Source organism: Lagenorhynchus albirostris, chromosome 7, assembly GCF_949774975.1.
Source record: "Lagenorhynchus albirostris chromosome 7, mLagAlb1.1, whole genome shotgun sequence".
Taxonomy (NCBI): Eukaryota; Metazoa; Chordata; class Mammalia; order Artiodactyla; family Delphinidae; genus Lagenorhynchus; species Lagenorhynchus albirostris.
The window spans coordinates 63,555,227-63,571,046 of record NC_083101.1 but is presented as its reverse complement, the minus strand read 5'-3'; the positions used below and the strand labels follow the sequence as shown (position 1 = coordinate 63,571,046).

The 15,820-nt window shown below is 34.3% G+C and overlaps 1 protein-coding gene across 11 annotated transcripts in view; it reads left to right on the top strand.

The window, feature by feature from the left end:
* Nucleotides 1-15,820, top strand: part of NFIB (nuclear factor I B) — a 235,529-nt gene that overhangs the window by 207,082 nt on the left and 12,627 nt on the right. For 6 of the 11 annotated variants that reach the window (XM_060155077.1, XM_060155076.1, XM_060155078.1 and 3 more), the window contains one exon: nucleotides 8,211-8,299. The exons of 3 other annotated variants lie outside the window; for them this stretch is intronic. In XM_060155077.1, coding sequence (XP_060011060.1) covers nucleotides 8,211-8,299 — 89 coding nt within the window. Of the gene's footprint in view, nucleotides 1-8,196; nucleotides 8,300-15,820 lie in introns of those variants that run through there. 2 more of the 11 variants (XM_060155083.1, XM_060155080.1) reach the window with 1 other exon arrangement.

The following is a 15,820-nucleotide window of genomic DNA, read 5'->3' as shown; positions in this document are numbered from 1 at the left end:
ATCAGGGAAATACTAGTCTTAACGTAGATAGAGTTCTGAGCACATTTTAATTGGAAAAAAAAAAAAATATATATATATATATATATATATGAGTTCTAGAACTACAAACTTTTTTCATCAAAGGCTGCCACTTGTTATTTAAGTAGACAATGTCAAGTGAAGACCTCTTACAATATAAATATGATTAGATGGGTCAAATATGGTGTACACTTATGGAATATATAATGTGTATTGATCTTTGAAAGAAAAATTATATAAGCTTCATAATGAAAAATATAATGTTCAGTTTTAAGTGCCATACAGACAGATAATTTGTCCTCTGTATAGTGAAAGAATTAGTGCTACTTTTTGAATTGAAGAAGCCCTATATGCCAATTCATAATAAGCTACAATTTGAGGCATGCAGAAAATGAGTGTATATGCGTATCATACTATACACGTAGATTACTAAACTAAGGCTCTAGTTAAAAGCTTTCAGTTACTTTAATCCTTTCAAATTTTAACAGAATCCTAGAGATGAAGTTTTATGTTTACTGTCCAGGAACAGAGGGACAGGAACAGTTTAAATGACTTCAGTAGAGTAAAGGTTATTCTTTCGTACAGCAGAAATGAGATTGATTTACTGTGTCCTTTCATTACTTTCCAAAGATTTAAAAGAGACCACTCTTCTAGCAGCAGGTTTTAAATGCATTTGGTTTAAAGTACTCAGTGATGAATGGAAAGAAAAATCAAGGGGTACATGAAATAAAGGTAATCAATCATTTTATATTAGCTGGGAGAAATTCAAAATTAGAAAGGCAATGGTTTTAGTCTGAGAGAGCTCTTTTAAACATTCCCCTTAGCTTTTAATATACATGACCCCTTAAGAATAAATATTGTCACCAGGTACATTCTTCAGTTTATTGGCGACTGCTTTATAAAGATTTATCCTTTTAGGTTATGAAAAGTATTGATGTGCATTGTTGAGTGCTATTTTTTTCTTAGAAAAGAACTTTAATATAGCCTACATAAATTAGAGATAACAATAAATTTAAAATTGTTGAATAATTTTGACTGTCTTATAAATAATCCTTCCACACAATGACACTAAAGCAGAGCTTTCAATATAATTATTCCTAACACACAAGGACACTGACTTCTTAAATTAAGATGGGAAATATTAAAATTAACCCTGTACTCCACTGGTAAGAGTAATACATTCATTTTGGCAAATCTGAATACTAAAAGCATAAGCTTTTATAACCATTAACTTGGAATACATGCAGTTGTTATTAGTAATTATACATCACTGTGCTCCTTTTTATAATGGTTATTACTGATCATTACTGGTTGCTAACTGCCTTGAAATATAGTTTTTCTGACACAGGAATTCCACTACCATTCTAAATGTGATATCTCATTTGAATCTGAAAAATAAAATCACATAATCTTGAAGAATATTTCAAAGAAGATTTCTTTAAAACAATTGATTATTTTCCATTAAAAACAGTCCTCTAATTAGTCATAATAATCAGCTCATGCCAGCTGATCAGAACTTGAAAGTTTCCCTTTATCTCTTAACTCAATCTTGAGTGTTTTTCAAGGTCTGGAACTAGACTGTCTTTGAGATGATTGGCTTATTTAATGCATTCACTATTGGCATGGGGGAAATCTTAAAATCAGAACTTCAATTGGAACTTCATTCTTTAACTTTTCTGTTGGACGATGGTGTGGTGGCTTGAAGAACTTGTGGGTTTTTGGCAAACCGAACTCTTTAGTCTCTGCTGAGAAATGTCTTTTTATGATTTGGAACTTTTTCAGAAGTGTCAAGGACCTCCTCTCTGGCTTAACTTCACAGAAGTTTAGTAAAATGCGGTGTTTCCTTTCCTCCTTATACTTCCTGAACACACTGTGCACATTCATTATGATAGGAGTGAAGAAACCACACTTCCTAAATTTCATCTCCCCGAGAATATGGGAATTATATAGCAGAGTAGTGGGTATTGCTTAGAAAATACAGAAATTTTTGTATAATCCAGTCTAACAATTTTAGTATAAATGGCAAATATGAGACAGCTTACTTGAATTAGCACCAATTTCATATTGATCAGCCTCATAATGAATTTGCTAAATTGCAGGCCTTCTTTCTTTGTAGTCATAGAAAGTTTGGTAATATAAAAAGGTCTAGTTAATTTGATCACCGTTATACTAGAGTGTAAGGCCATAATAAAAGTGTAAATCCTTACTGTTACACATCAGTACAACATATTTACAAAACCCTTATTGCAAGTTGGAAAAAAAGTTTGTAGCTAAGAAGCTTCTTGTTTGGAAATAAAAGATTAGTATTCGAAGTAATTCGATTACTATTCATATCAATTACTATTGATTACTATTCAAATACTATTACTATTTGAGTGTCGTGTAGGCAAGGATAATGATCCAGATCTTAGGTGTTTCCCCTTGGGCAGATTTTTGAGGGAAACTAGATGTTCCCCATGCTTGTTTTTCTGAAACTCATTGAGTTGGGCTAAGGTACATATTAACCTTTGATATGGATTTGAGATTTGAGATGGAGCAAATGGGAGGTCACTTTTGCCTTCCCTGAGACAACAAAGTCAAGCCAGCTCTAGTTTATAAAATACAAGGCTTGTTTTCATAATCTCAAAATTATAATCTCCTGACTATATATGCTACTTATCATTAGAGCTAATGAATCAGTGGGCTGATCGACTCAAGTCCTTGCATTACTTCTCACAGTTGCATGGATTTTACTGGTGCCCGGGCTTCCGCATGTTACATCTCTTGCATGATTGTATGATGCTCTTATTTCAATTTCAGTCACTGGGCTACTTTCTATGAAAATGTTTTCAACACTTTTCTTGATAAAAATTTGAAACTAGAATTTGAAAGGACTTTTCATGACACTAAAAATTTCTGTTACACCCAATGGCCTTTTTAAGACGTTGCCTCTGTACGATTTTATGTTTGTTTATCTAAGATATTCATTGAAATCCCTTTATAATATTTGTCCTGACAAATGGCAAAGCCAAAGCTAGGTACGTTAAAACCACTGGCAAGGTAGTCTTTTATTAAAGGCAAGCAATTGAAAGGCCACAAGTAGACTATCAACAAACTTTTCAATAAAGTCAGGAAGCAGGCTATCAACACTTGGGCTGTTCTTATTGTGTCTGTTATCATAATTGACAGCTTGACGTAAAACCCTATCACATGACTTCTGGGTAGGTATGTAAATGGATAAGAGGTCACCTTTCACATATGCTAGCTGGAAAGGAAACACATTTAAAGGAAGTTTCACTCAAAATAATGGCTATGCAAATGTTTAACTTTTTGGCTAGTTCTTAAAATAAAAAAAAAATAAAATAAAAAACCTTCCAAAGTCTGTCTTTTATCATTCATTCATTCACTTACTTTTATTGGGTATCAAAGGCTAATATCCAGATAAATTATTCTAGAGAACATAAAAATAAAATCGTTTGCTGTAACCTTAAATTTCAGTCAATGCAATCACAAGGGAGACAATTTTCTTTTCTGAAATTTTTAACTTCAGAAGGTCTAAGCAGAATCAGGGAAATAAAGGAAATTATGAAGAGTTATAATTATAGACATTTTAGCCTTAAATATTCTTGAGCTGCACATGGAAAGTAGGGTAGGAAAAGAATAATGACAGGCAAACTTGTGTTGTGGCAGACAAACAGGGATTAGGAGTCAGAAGGTGTGGTTTTAGTGACATGACAGGACATGTCTAACCTTGGACAGGCCTTTAAACCTTTCTGTCCTGTTCTTATCTTGGAAAGGAAAATGAAGAGGTTGAACTACATGATCTCCAAGTTCCCCTGAAATCTTAAATTTTACAGATGAAAGTAACCTCCATTTAAAAATTAAAAAAAAAAAACTTTTCATTTTCTAGTTCTTATGATTATGGTCAGTAGTGTTTATTTAGTTCATGAACTATGCATACCCATTTAACTTAATCCTACCGTGTTTATTAAATATCAAGAAGCACGGTTTTCAGAAATTGATATTAGATGTAACTTTAAGGTACCAGGATGACCTTGAATATCTTTTTCATTTTTATATGTTTACATGCTCCACCTGTATCCCAATTTTATCTTGACCATTTTGTTTGTTCAGTAAAGCTACATCCTTTTCATTCAGAGGCCATTTTATTTGCTCTCTGGTAGGTGATTAATAAAATAAAAATCAACTAATCTAAGAGTTAAGAGGAAAATATGAATCCTGAAGGATTAATCGTTTTAATCACCCCACCCCCAAAAGCACCCCCACCCCAAAAAAATCTGTTTCTTTGGGGGCTATCTGGAGAAATGAAGAAACCTAAAAGAACATAAAACACACCTTTCAAGATATTCCCTTCAGGGTCCCTGTAAGCTTAAAAAAAAGAAAAGCAAAAAGATAAATTTACCTGTGGTGATTATTCTGTTTACAGTTTAATGGTTTATTGGTTCAACGGAAAGCTGTTGTCATCATAAGGGACTGTTAGTACTGTTTGCTGAGTCCAGCAAAGTAGAACATTTTCTTACCTTCTTTCTTTTGTTCCCAAAGCTAATTGTGAGGCATTTAACAAAAGCCCGTGTTAATAACAATGGAGGGCCCTCATGTGAATAAACAAACTCTTATTCTGAAATCACAGGCAATGTTGATTCTACCTGCATGAATATTTGAGTGTCCTGTAGGCAAGGATAATGATCCAGATCTTAGGTGTTTCCCCTTGGGCAGATTTTTGAGGGAAACTAGGTGGTCCCCATGCTTGTTTTTCTGAAACTCATTGAGTTGGGCTAAGAACAAGGTTCTCATTCTAGAGATTTTAGGAACATCATCTTAAGAATATATGCAGTGAAAACTTTACCTTCACTTCTTTCCTAGTTTGGATTTTTTCAGCCCCATCCCTTCACTCATAGCTTTTTTGAAGGAGAATCTTAAACTTCCTTACCTCACCTTCTGTTTGCTTTTGGAAATCTGGGCATAATTGTTTTAATATAAAATTTACCTTAATTTTCTAGACAATCTTATGTCATGTTTGTGGATGCATATAAATTAAAGAATTAAAATTATTTATATGTGTGCATTTCTGTGAGGATGTGCATATGATCAGATCTGTCAAAGAGTCTGTATTGTTACAAATGCACGAGTTGCTACAAACACAACTTTAACAAACTAAATTTCTAAACTACTTTGCCCCTGGTGTTTTAAACTTGATTACTATAGGGGGAAAAAGTATCTCCCTATTTTTTGAGGAAAAATCACTAGGGCGTTGTTGAAGCTTTGCAGAAAATTTTTATGTTAATGAAAGGCATGTATTTATGTACCACTTAAAATTAAAGATTTAAAATTTAATTTAAAAAAAGAATTGATAGCTAAATTACATAACACCTACCCTCTCACAGGACAGAAATTGAGGAATCACTACCCTAAACTTAAATAAGATTATCACCTATTATTTTAAACATTTAAAGTCTAAAGTAAAATCCGTTTTGGTTAGGAATTCTGAATTATGCTAATACCAAGAATATTTAACATGTTCCAAAAAGAAGCTTAAATACACTTAACCTTTCATCACCTGAGAATCTGTTCAAAATTTGCTGAGTCAGGACTATCTTATTCAAACAAGATTCTTAGGAATTGATTTCATTAGGAATTAGTATCATGGAAATTTTCAGTGAATATACAGTTTCTATTTTAATTGTTTATTGTTTCCCTTGTCCACACGATCACCTTTAAAATTTTGCTTAATCAAGAGGTTAATTATTAATTCAAAGGCTCTTGGTCAAGTAACCTGGTTAAGTAAGTTATAACATATAAGCAGGTATAAGTACTTCTCCTCAGAAACTTTTGGAAATGTTGATAATGCCAGTCCACAATCTAAATAGCTAAATAAATTTATATTTTATTTTATATTTTCAGTAACTGAAAGGAAATTAATTCAATACTAATTGATATCCTGCCCATTTCTTTGGCATGTAGATTGTTAAATATACTCAGTGATCATTTTTTCTGTATTTAAGCATAATTATCTGTTTGGGAGAAGATATTTTGATCATATGTACCTTAAGTATGGTTGAAAATGAATAGCTGTAGTCAGGTTTCATCCCTTTGAAACTACTGTTAGGAGAGAAAGTCCAAAAGTATGTTGATTTTAAGTGTTCAACGGGTGGCCAAAGACAGCCCTCTTGACATTTTGGAGGGATGATTAACAAAGAAACAAACAAAAAATTAGCAACATGAACAACAAAAAACTAACTGATTTACATATGCATTCTTCCAAGGAGACAACAGTGTCTCCAGTTGTCTGGGAGACAACAAGCCAATCAGTGAGTGATATTTAGGTCACCTGGCTTTGTGAAAATAGCTTTTCTTTATGAAAATTTCTCCAATATAACCTGAGAGGCTCATAGAAACTAACCTGAAATTAATTCTTAGCAGAATTAACATGTGCTCTGCCTAGAGCTCTGCTCTACTCTGCCTCTCTTCTTCAGAATGTTTACTTGACTCAAAACTAGGACTAGAGCAGAATCTATGAGTGGTCCTTAAGGTAATCTTTATACGAAGCCAAGCTTCTTGAACTATTTTTAGATTGTTTTCATAGTATTGCTTGAAAAGAATATACTTTGAAGGAGCCAACTGACTACTGTTACTGAAGAAATAATTTTTCAAATTGCCCCATCACATTGCATTTCTGATGAGATGCTCCATTTTGAGCACTTTTTAAAAATCTTGCCATAAAATTTTCTCCTTTATGCAAGCATTAAGGTCCATTTTAAGAATATTTTTCATTCTAATTTAATTTCTTTACTGATATATGGCTTATTTATGACATATATTCTAAGCAAAATCTACATATCTTTCAACCTATCTATCTGTCTACATTAAGGGAATTTTTTCAGCTTTTTAATTAGTTAATTAATTGATTGGTTAATTAATTTTCAGTTCTTTAATTTATAAAATTACTTTTACCTGAAATATCAGTATAATTAAAATACATGTTTGGGGAATTTTAGGTGGTGTTTTTGGAGCCTCATAGATCTGTAGAAAAATGAGCAAAACCAAATATTCTGAAACTCCAGAATCACTATTATCTAGAGTGTATAGAAACTAGAGTCTAAAAGGAAAAGATTCTTAATAGCCATTTTTTTTTAGCCATAATGTTATCAGAAAGGATTAAAATAACTTATCATGAGTTTAAAGGGACTTTGGCTCCAATCATCATCTTCTAGAAATTCTTACTGAAAAGCAGCAAACAAGGTTTAGTGGACTGCTTTGAATAAGTCATCTTTTCAATGCAAGATTCAGTTAATTTACAGCATAGCTCTCTACAGATTAAAACCCATGATTTTCTAGTGTGTTTTTTCCCCCCAAAGCCAGATAAGTTTACTTTCTTAAGGATAAAAATAAGCAATATATCTTTTCAATAAATCTGCTAGCACTGTAGGGCAGCTGTTAACCAAACAGAGCTGGATAGGGTTACTGGAACAACCTCTGAAGGGCAGAGCTGATGATTTGGAGATCTGGGAAGAATTCGTTTCAGCTTGTATTCAGCGCATTCCTCACTCTATTCAGATGTGGTAAAGTATTTCCAATGCCATTACTCCGAGTTTAAAATAAAAGTAGAAACTCTTATCAACTCTGTCTGAAAAAAAAAAAGCCACTTTGAATAAAACAAAATTAGTAAACATCTAAAACTGAATCCCTTGATGCTTCTAAACATAAGTTAGGGAGGATGTTCATAAGGTGGGACCCTTCTCCTCTAAACTGCATGTCTTCTGTGTTTTGCAAACTGCATGCTTAAAAGTTATTGATTATTTTACTCAGTGCAGATTATTTGGTATGTTACATATTTTTAAAAGCTTTTAAAATTTTTTTTCTAAAATATATCTCTCTATTGAACATTAACGTTTGCTTTTATTTCAGCACATTTTGTACTCTAATTAATGTCTAATTGTTATGTTCTAAGCACTCATTTCTCTTGTATGCTTTAATTAATAGAGAAGCATATTGCAATAGCTTTTTCTGAAAAACAGTCTAGGAATTTTGCTTTTCAGAGTAAGGTTTTCTTTTGCTCTTTTTTTTTTTTTAAGTTGCCTCTTGGGAAAGTAAGGTTAATGCCATGTACAGTACTAGTTTGCATGTGTTCATTTAAATACTAAAAACTGTAGTACTGCTCGATCCATATCTGACTGCTAGGTTTCAATTGACAGCTGAGGATTTGTGACTGGACCATGAATCAAAACGGCAGGCATTTATACCCCAGTACCAGTGAGGATACATTGGGAATTACTTGGCAAAGGTAACATTTTAATTATTTCCAACCCTACACTTACACCTAAAATTACATGAGCTATAGTGTTTGTTTCTAACTAGCTTTACAGAAAGTATATATATGTTAAAATTTTAGTTGTTTTGGCTATATCATCCTTCTCTCCCTACCCTCTTCCTTTATTTCTCATTTAGATGCAACTTCAAATTAATTGGAGATTAGAGCATATGCTAATTGGTGACTGGAATTCCTAAGTGCTGTCAAATGTTGTAAACGATTTATAATACTGGGGGGAGGTGGGGAGGAGGGGATTTGACACTTAGATTTTAGGAACTGAAAAATGAAATCACAGTTTTAGGGAAGATTTTTTTTCAGCTGTCTGAGGAAAAAGCATGGGGTTTTCACATTATAGATTCTTCTCATTTCAGTTCTTTTTCTTTACTGTTAACTTTAAGCCATTTTACTATTCATTTACTCCCCTCTCAGAGGGAAAAAGCTAACTAAAAGAAAAATTTCAAATCAGTCAATTTAACTGTTATTAGCAACACTCATGAATTTTGGAGTGGGGGGATTGTTGGAATCGATAGCTAGAGAAGGAATTTTGTTTAAGTAAAGTTTTAACTTCTTTTTGTACATTGATGTGAATCACTGAGAGCTGACTTTATTTGGTTGGCTGAGAAAATCATTCTAAAACTTCATTTTCGAAACTAGATTTGATATTGTCTCATGTACTGGTTTTAGAAAGTAAGTAGTGCTAATTCAGCTTCTTATGAATTATTTCAATAAAGAATAAATTGTGTCAAATTAAATGATTAAAATTCATGGTATAATCTTATGTAATGAGATAAAAATTTACAGAAGAGAGTGAGGTAATCCCATAAGGAGTTCAACAAAAGTAGAGCCAACATAATTTTCCAACTGTGTTATGACTGTCATCCTCTCTTTACTAAGCATCCCTGTGTTAAAAGTACATACTTGGGTATCAGTTGTAAAAGTGCTGCGCATCTCCATATGCTTCATAGAAACTGCTGAAGAGTAAAGTTTCAAAGAATGAAATTAATGAAATGCCACTTTTTTCTCAGGTAAAAATTAAGAAAATTAGTTGGATTCTGTTTTAAAAGCCTGTTGACTTTTTATTAATTCACTACCTGAAATGAATACCATATGACTTTTCCTCTTTTTAAAGATTAGTATAACATCCTCTTTAAAATGTGTACATTTTTACCTATTTTGATTTTTTTCCACGAAGCTTATATTATTCCTCCATTTGGAAAAAATACAATATATACTTACAAAAAAGAAGATAAACTCAATGAAAGAAGATAAACTATTTATTTAAATAGTCTTTATTAGTAAGTATTTTAAAATTTAATTTGATTCAACTTGATAACACAATGTTTGGATCTAATTTTATTTATCCTTATATTCCATGCTCTGTTGGTTGGCTAAATGGCCCATTTCTACATACAAGCCTTAACATATTTAGAAAAAATTGCAAGTCAGATGGAAAGAACTTGTGTTTTTAAATGTAGCTATAGCTGTGTGAACTTCCCAATCTGTGGATTACTGATTGACATTTACTTATCTAAAATTGGGTAGTATCGCTAAAGTACATTAAAGCGAAATAAGGATATAAATTATTGAACACTTAAACTATAACTGTACCTAGTTCGTAGTGATGTTTCAACTCAAACATTGTTATCCCCAAAAGGAAAAGGTGAGTGGACAGTGAATCACCACAGAACACAGGTATTGGAGTGAATTAATATGACGACTAAACTCAGTTCTTAGGAGAGCATTGTTCATCTTACAAATCATCTTCTTGGTGAAAAAGTGGTGTGGTCATCAGTTTCAGGTCATAATCAGAAAAAAAAATTGGAATTCATGTACTTAAGATTTCTTTTATTTTCTCTCTCAAAAATAATTTTTTTGGATTAGCAGATCATGATATGTAGAATGGCCTTAGTGCTTCAAAAAGCTTGACGAAGGTAGCTTTTGGTTTGTTTCTTCCCTTTTTATCATGATTCAGAGGGCACATAATTGATAACGGCAGGAATCACGTTCATACATTCAACAGGTATTTATTGAATCTCTGTGGTGGGCAGTCCCAGACACACTGTGACTGATACAGACCCTCACCGTTCTTAAAATCCAAGTATCATACAGTTCAGAGTAAACGTGCTCAGATGCGACAGGAATTTGCTTTGCTTTGCTATACTTATCAAAAATGGGCACACGTGGAGTCCATATTTGATCATAAAATAGGTCATGTCTGTGGCATAACATATTCATAATTTATTCATGGTTTATAGTGTGTGTCTTATAGTTATTTAGGAAACTCAGTAGTTTTTTTTTTTCCTAGAAAAGATATTGAAAAAAGAAATCACAAATGTCTGTAACACTACTACTTTTAAGGCAGATAACAGACATCTAAAATCTTCAGGGCACTGCTGCAACTTTAGAATGATCTGAATAAATTAAAAATACATGAGAAATGTCTATCTATTCAACCAGAGAATTAAATCATTTGCCTTTGTCCTAATGGAATAAAGAAAATATCACGTTATTTTGGTTGTGGTTGTTGCTTTTTGTTTTGAACAAAAGGCAATCCCCGGAGACTTTGTGGTAGCAAAGGACAAAGCAAAGAAGGTGTTTTGGTTTTGCTTTGTTTTGATTGTTGTTTGCTACCGTTACCTTCTTCATATAATCACTTGTCCATGGTCGCCCCCTTTTCTGCCTTGTGCCCATCCTTCTGTAGAGGTGTTTCCATGTCAAAGCAGCTCCTTCTTCAGGGCTGAAAATGGCAGTGCTGAGGGAGCTGAGTGAGTATAATCAAAACTGGAAGGACTTCCTCCACCCTCCTCGCTCTCCACGCGCCCCCCACCCCCAATGTATAAACATTCTCTTCGGAACCAAAGCTGACTCCGTTGGAAAGTTTTCACAGACTTATTAAGTTGCAACCCTGAAGGTGTTCTGTTGTTTTGACCTTAGAATTTTGTGAGCCATTTGTGTGTGTGTGTGTGTGTGTGTGTGTGTGTGTGTGTGTGTGTGTGTTGCTTGCGTCTTGAAAATGTGAATTTTTTTCTAACCCAAAGGTCACGTACTGCAGTCAACCCAGAGTGAAATCCCTTGGTGGAGGGCTTACTTCTGCTTGAGGCTGGAGGGGCTCAGCTCTTAGCCGGGTAATAGGTGATGATGAGTTGCTTATGTTGTTCATAAGGGTACTGTTGTGTCTGTGCTTTGTCCTCTGATGTGGACAAATTACACTGCTACATATGTGAGTTACGTGGGTATAAACAAATACAGCAGTTAACTCCCTAACTGGCTTTCTTTCTTGAAACTATAGCCAGAACATAGCTTGTACTAGCAAATATGAAAGAGCAATATAATTGAATGAACAAGAAAACCAAAGGACAATCCAAGAATAACATAAACAGAAGTTATTTAAAAACGTTGGAGGTAGTGCTTTATGCAAAAGAGAAACTGGATTTATTGTTTCATTCCCTCTTCTCCCTCTTCACCCCTTTCAAGAAAAGGCAAAGCCACAAGTGAGTGGCTGTATGTGTCTGATGGCTTCTATAAACATAGCAGCAGCCTTCAGATGGCTAAAATAAACATGTGTGTGTTACTGAAGGATATGTTTACACAAACCATTTGCTCAGCCTCTGAAATAATGAATAAATGAAGATTTTACTGAAATAATTGGAGGGATTTTTGTGTTTCTGCTGATGCCATAATTGAATGGCACCGAAGAGACTTTTATCAGCCATTTTCCATGTTACATGTGTTAGCAGTTCCTTTCTATGAGTTGAATACTTCATTCTGTAGTTACTTTACACGTGTTTTTGTAAGAAATTGTCGTTTATTACTGCAATTCTAGAGAGTTGCTTGATTTCCCAGGAGAAATTTAGCAGCCAGTAAAGATTATTTGAATCTGGTTGGTCAGGAGAAGGAGGGCAAAAAAAGAAGGAGTAATAGCGTTCATTTCATACATCTAAGCCTGTTTGCATAACCCTGTCCTCAACCATGTACCATTTTCACTGCTTTGTCCATAAAATTTTCTTTGTAAGATATATGTCCTCAACGACTCAAGAATGAATATTTAAACAAAATAACTTTCAATATTGTGGTGCAAACTATGTTTGTATGTAAATATTTGTATATGTGTGCCGTGTATGTGTGTACATGCATGTACACATGTGCATGTATGTGTATGCATGCGGCACATGCATGATAAGGGTAATATGTAATTAAAGGGCTTTACGTAATGCTAATAGTTAACCTGTATTTCAACATTATACCTAGACCATCCCTACAAATTCATTAGGTTAGCATTTCCTGCTTTCAGTTTGTTATCTTGACACATAACTATGGTACAACAGCTGGGTTGTTCCTGGAGTTCCTGGGGGGAACTTTCTTCTCAGAGTGCTGAATTTCCTTTTCAGCTGTCAGCTCTAAAGTGTGTTCAAAATGTTCAACTTTTTACACACCATTCTGGGCCCCTAGAACCACTCTGGGACTATGACAGAAATGCTGATAAGGTAGATGAACGGAAGAATCCCGTTCAAGGAGGGGAGTTGCAAAAGCCAAAATTGCACATGACCATTGTTTGGGAACCAGGGCTGCTAAGTAGTGTTGTTCTTTGTACTTGGATATTCTATTTAAAAGAATTACTTCTCCATTTACCTAAAAATTATTTGTACCTGTTATGAAATCAAAAATTTTAATGTGATCGTTCTTAAAACTGATCTTTATCTGGTGTTTACACACACGCAGTATCTGTCATCTGGCTGTTGAAAAATACATTGGGATTTGTTGCAGTTTTGCCTAACTTTCTCCGTTTGTAAAGAAAGATTTGCACAACACAGCGTTTCCTTTTTATCTAGGAAACTCTTCAGAAGACTTCCTAAGAAATTAATTGTATTCCAGCCAGACTTGCATGCTGCCATCCCACAGGAAATGGGTCAGCAATCCATTAAGATGCCATTAGATAATCTAATTTGGAGCTTAATCTCTAAATTAACCATGCTCCATACTTGAAGCATACTTGAGAGAAAGAAAAAAAGTTTACGTTTGAATCGATAGGGGAGCCGAAGCGTGAAGAAGGCTGTTTGTTTTTTCTGTAGCCGTGGTCACGTCTCAAGCCGTCTGGTAACCAGGAGAAACCAGACATGATGTAATTCCAGATTGAACTTGAACTTCAGGGACTTAGGCTAGGGGAACAATGGACCATAGGAATCAATAATGTCCATTTTCCACACGATTATGTTTGGAGCTTTAAGTTAACCTTTATGGGAGAAGCAGCAGGATCTGCAGTGGGACCAAAATGGGATGACCCAGAGACAAGATGTTAGAGGAGAGAAAACGACTTTTTCCGCGATATTTTCTGAGCAGCGCTGCAGATTCCAGCAGGATTAGAAAAGTTCCCGCTCTGCCTGTTCAGAGCACTCTTTGTTCGCTTAGGTAGGACAAACTTAATCTTACGTTTCCTGTCAGATGATTTTTGGCTGTACTGCGGGAGAAGGAGGAACATGATGCCGAAAATTCCCAAATGTAAACCTTGCTGATTAACCCTTTGCCATGAAAGAAGTATATTAAACACCTCCTTGATTTGAAGATGTTTCATGGAAAGTACCATATTTACATATGTATTAGTTCCCTGAGAAATCAGCTCTGTCAGTGGCCAGCGCACCCTTTAGTAACTTACTTTTTGATTCTCATGTTTGCTAGTGCTGTTAGGAGGTATATAGTGAATTTTCAGTCATATTTACTGAGATAGCAAAGCATATGAATGAGTAAACGTGATAATAAACGTAATGACAAATTACAAAAGGAGAAAAAGTTCAAGAAATTGAAGAACACAAATTTTGAATATTCAGAAATTGCAGACAGCTACAATTATTCTCTCCTTTGTTAATTTTTGTTTTATGAGAAGGAAGGTTTTTTTGCACATGTGAACAGAGTAGCAGGCATAACATAAAAACATGTTCAGTTCCTTAATCACTTTTGATTTTATGCTTAGGAATTCTGAGACAGAAAAGTTCTGTCCTTTAGAGGTGAAATTGTGCAAATAACAGTGATTTTTGCTTTTCAATGAAAATCATTTGGGAAAGAATCACATTTTGCTTTTGTATAAAACTTACATTTCTATTTAATTTGGTATGCCTTGGGTGATTTTCTCTAGTGAAAGGCATTATTTGGAAGCACTATTTTTGTAGGGAATTTTGTCTGCTGTTGAAGACTCACATATGCTAATAAGGGGAGCTGTAGCACTTGTAACAATAGCACTGAAAAGGAGCCCGGGGATAGAAAGGAATACAGACTAGAGAAAGAGGATGGAAATCCACACGTAGGATTCTCCGCTGTGGTGCAGTCTGTGGGAGGAGATCAAATCGCTACTTTGAGCCTCATAATTCTATATTTTTAATTGGCTGAAACCTCACACAGCTACATAGCTTGTTAGATACATAAGCGTCTGTGTACCGTAATTTATTTACAATTAGTCATCTTCGTAGTAAATCTCTATCTTCCACTTTCAGTTCTAAAACATGAAAAATATGGAACACAGTTTTTAGGTTTTTTTTTTTTAATTTGGTCTGTTTAGGGGAAGAGTATTTTTCCTACTTATGTCTAAAGTAAACATTTTAAGGAAATAAGTTTTTATTACTTTCAAGTATATAGATTGCCTTGTTGAAGGGTCTTCTAGGATTTTGTAAGGGCTGTTTACTAAAAGAGTACAGACATTATAATGTACACATTAGGTAATTAGCTGCAGTGGCCCCATACATAAAGGCTCTTCTTGCCCTGTGCTTTTCATTGGATGACATATTTCACTGGCATATGCCATTATTTTATTTAGAAAATGCTAGTACTCACACATAGTAAAGTTAACACGCAATCCAGCATGCCCTGATAACAAAACCCACCTGAAACAACTGAATATAAATTAATGAGCTTTGATAGCCTACCGATTGGATATGTTATTTTCAAAATCGTTGGTCCCCAAGGAGTAGCTAGCAATAAAGCAGGCTATTTACCTACTTAGTTAAGAAACAGATATGTTTCTCTTTCATTACTATGAAGTGCTGTTGCTTGCAGTTAGAATAATTCCATTGAGACACCTGCAGTTTATGATATTTGGTGTTTCTCAGAGAGCCCGCAAGAGTACTTTGCAGTTAGGTAAGAGCCGGCCAGGGAGCTTTCCAATACAGATTGTTACAAATAGTAATAATCATTAGGAATCATCTTGCATGCAAATAGGATCATTCCGATGGCAATAATGATACTTAAAAATGGGGGAAATAAATTGAAGAAACCCAAGACCTGTGTAAAGCACTTTCACTTCTAGTCTAGCTGCATCAGAAGTGGAACGCAACAAGCAAGTTACTGACATACAGCCATGTCTGTATGTACATCAAAAAAGGTAAATATTGCCTTCAGCTGAAAAGGATCTGGAATTGGATAAATAAAATACAGGTATTTGTGTTGAAATTTGGACTCAAAAGTTATATTCTTTGGGAATTTCAGTGTGCCTAAATGATTTGGGCCTCA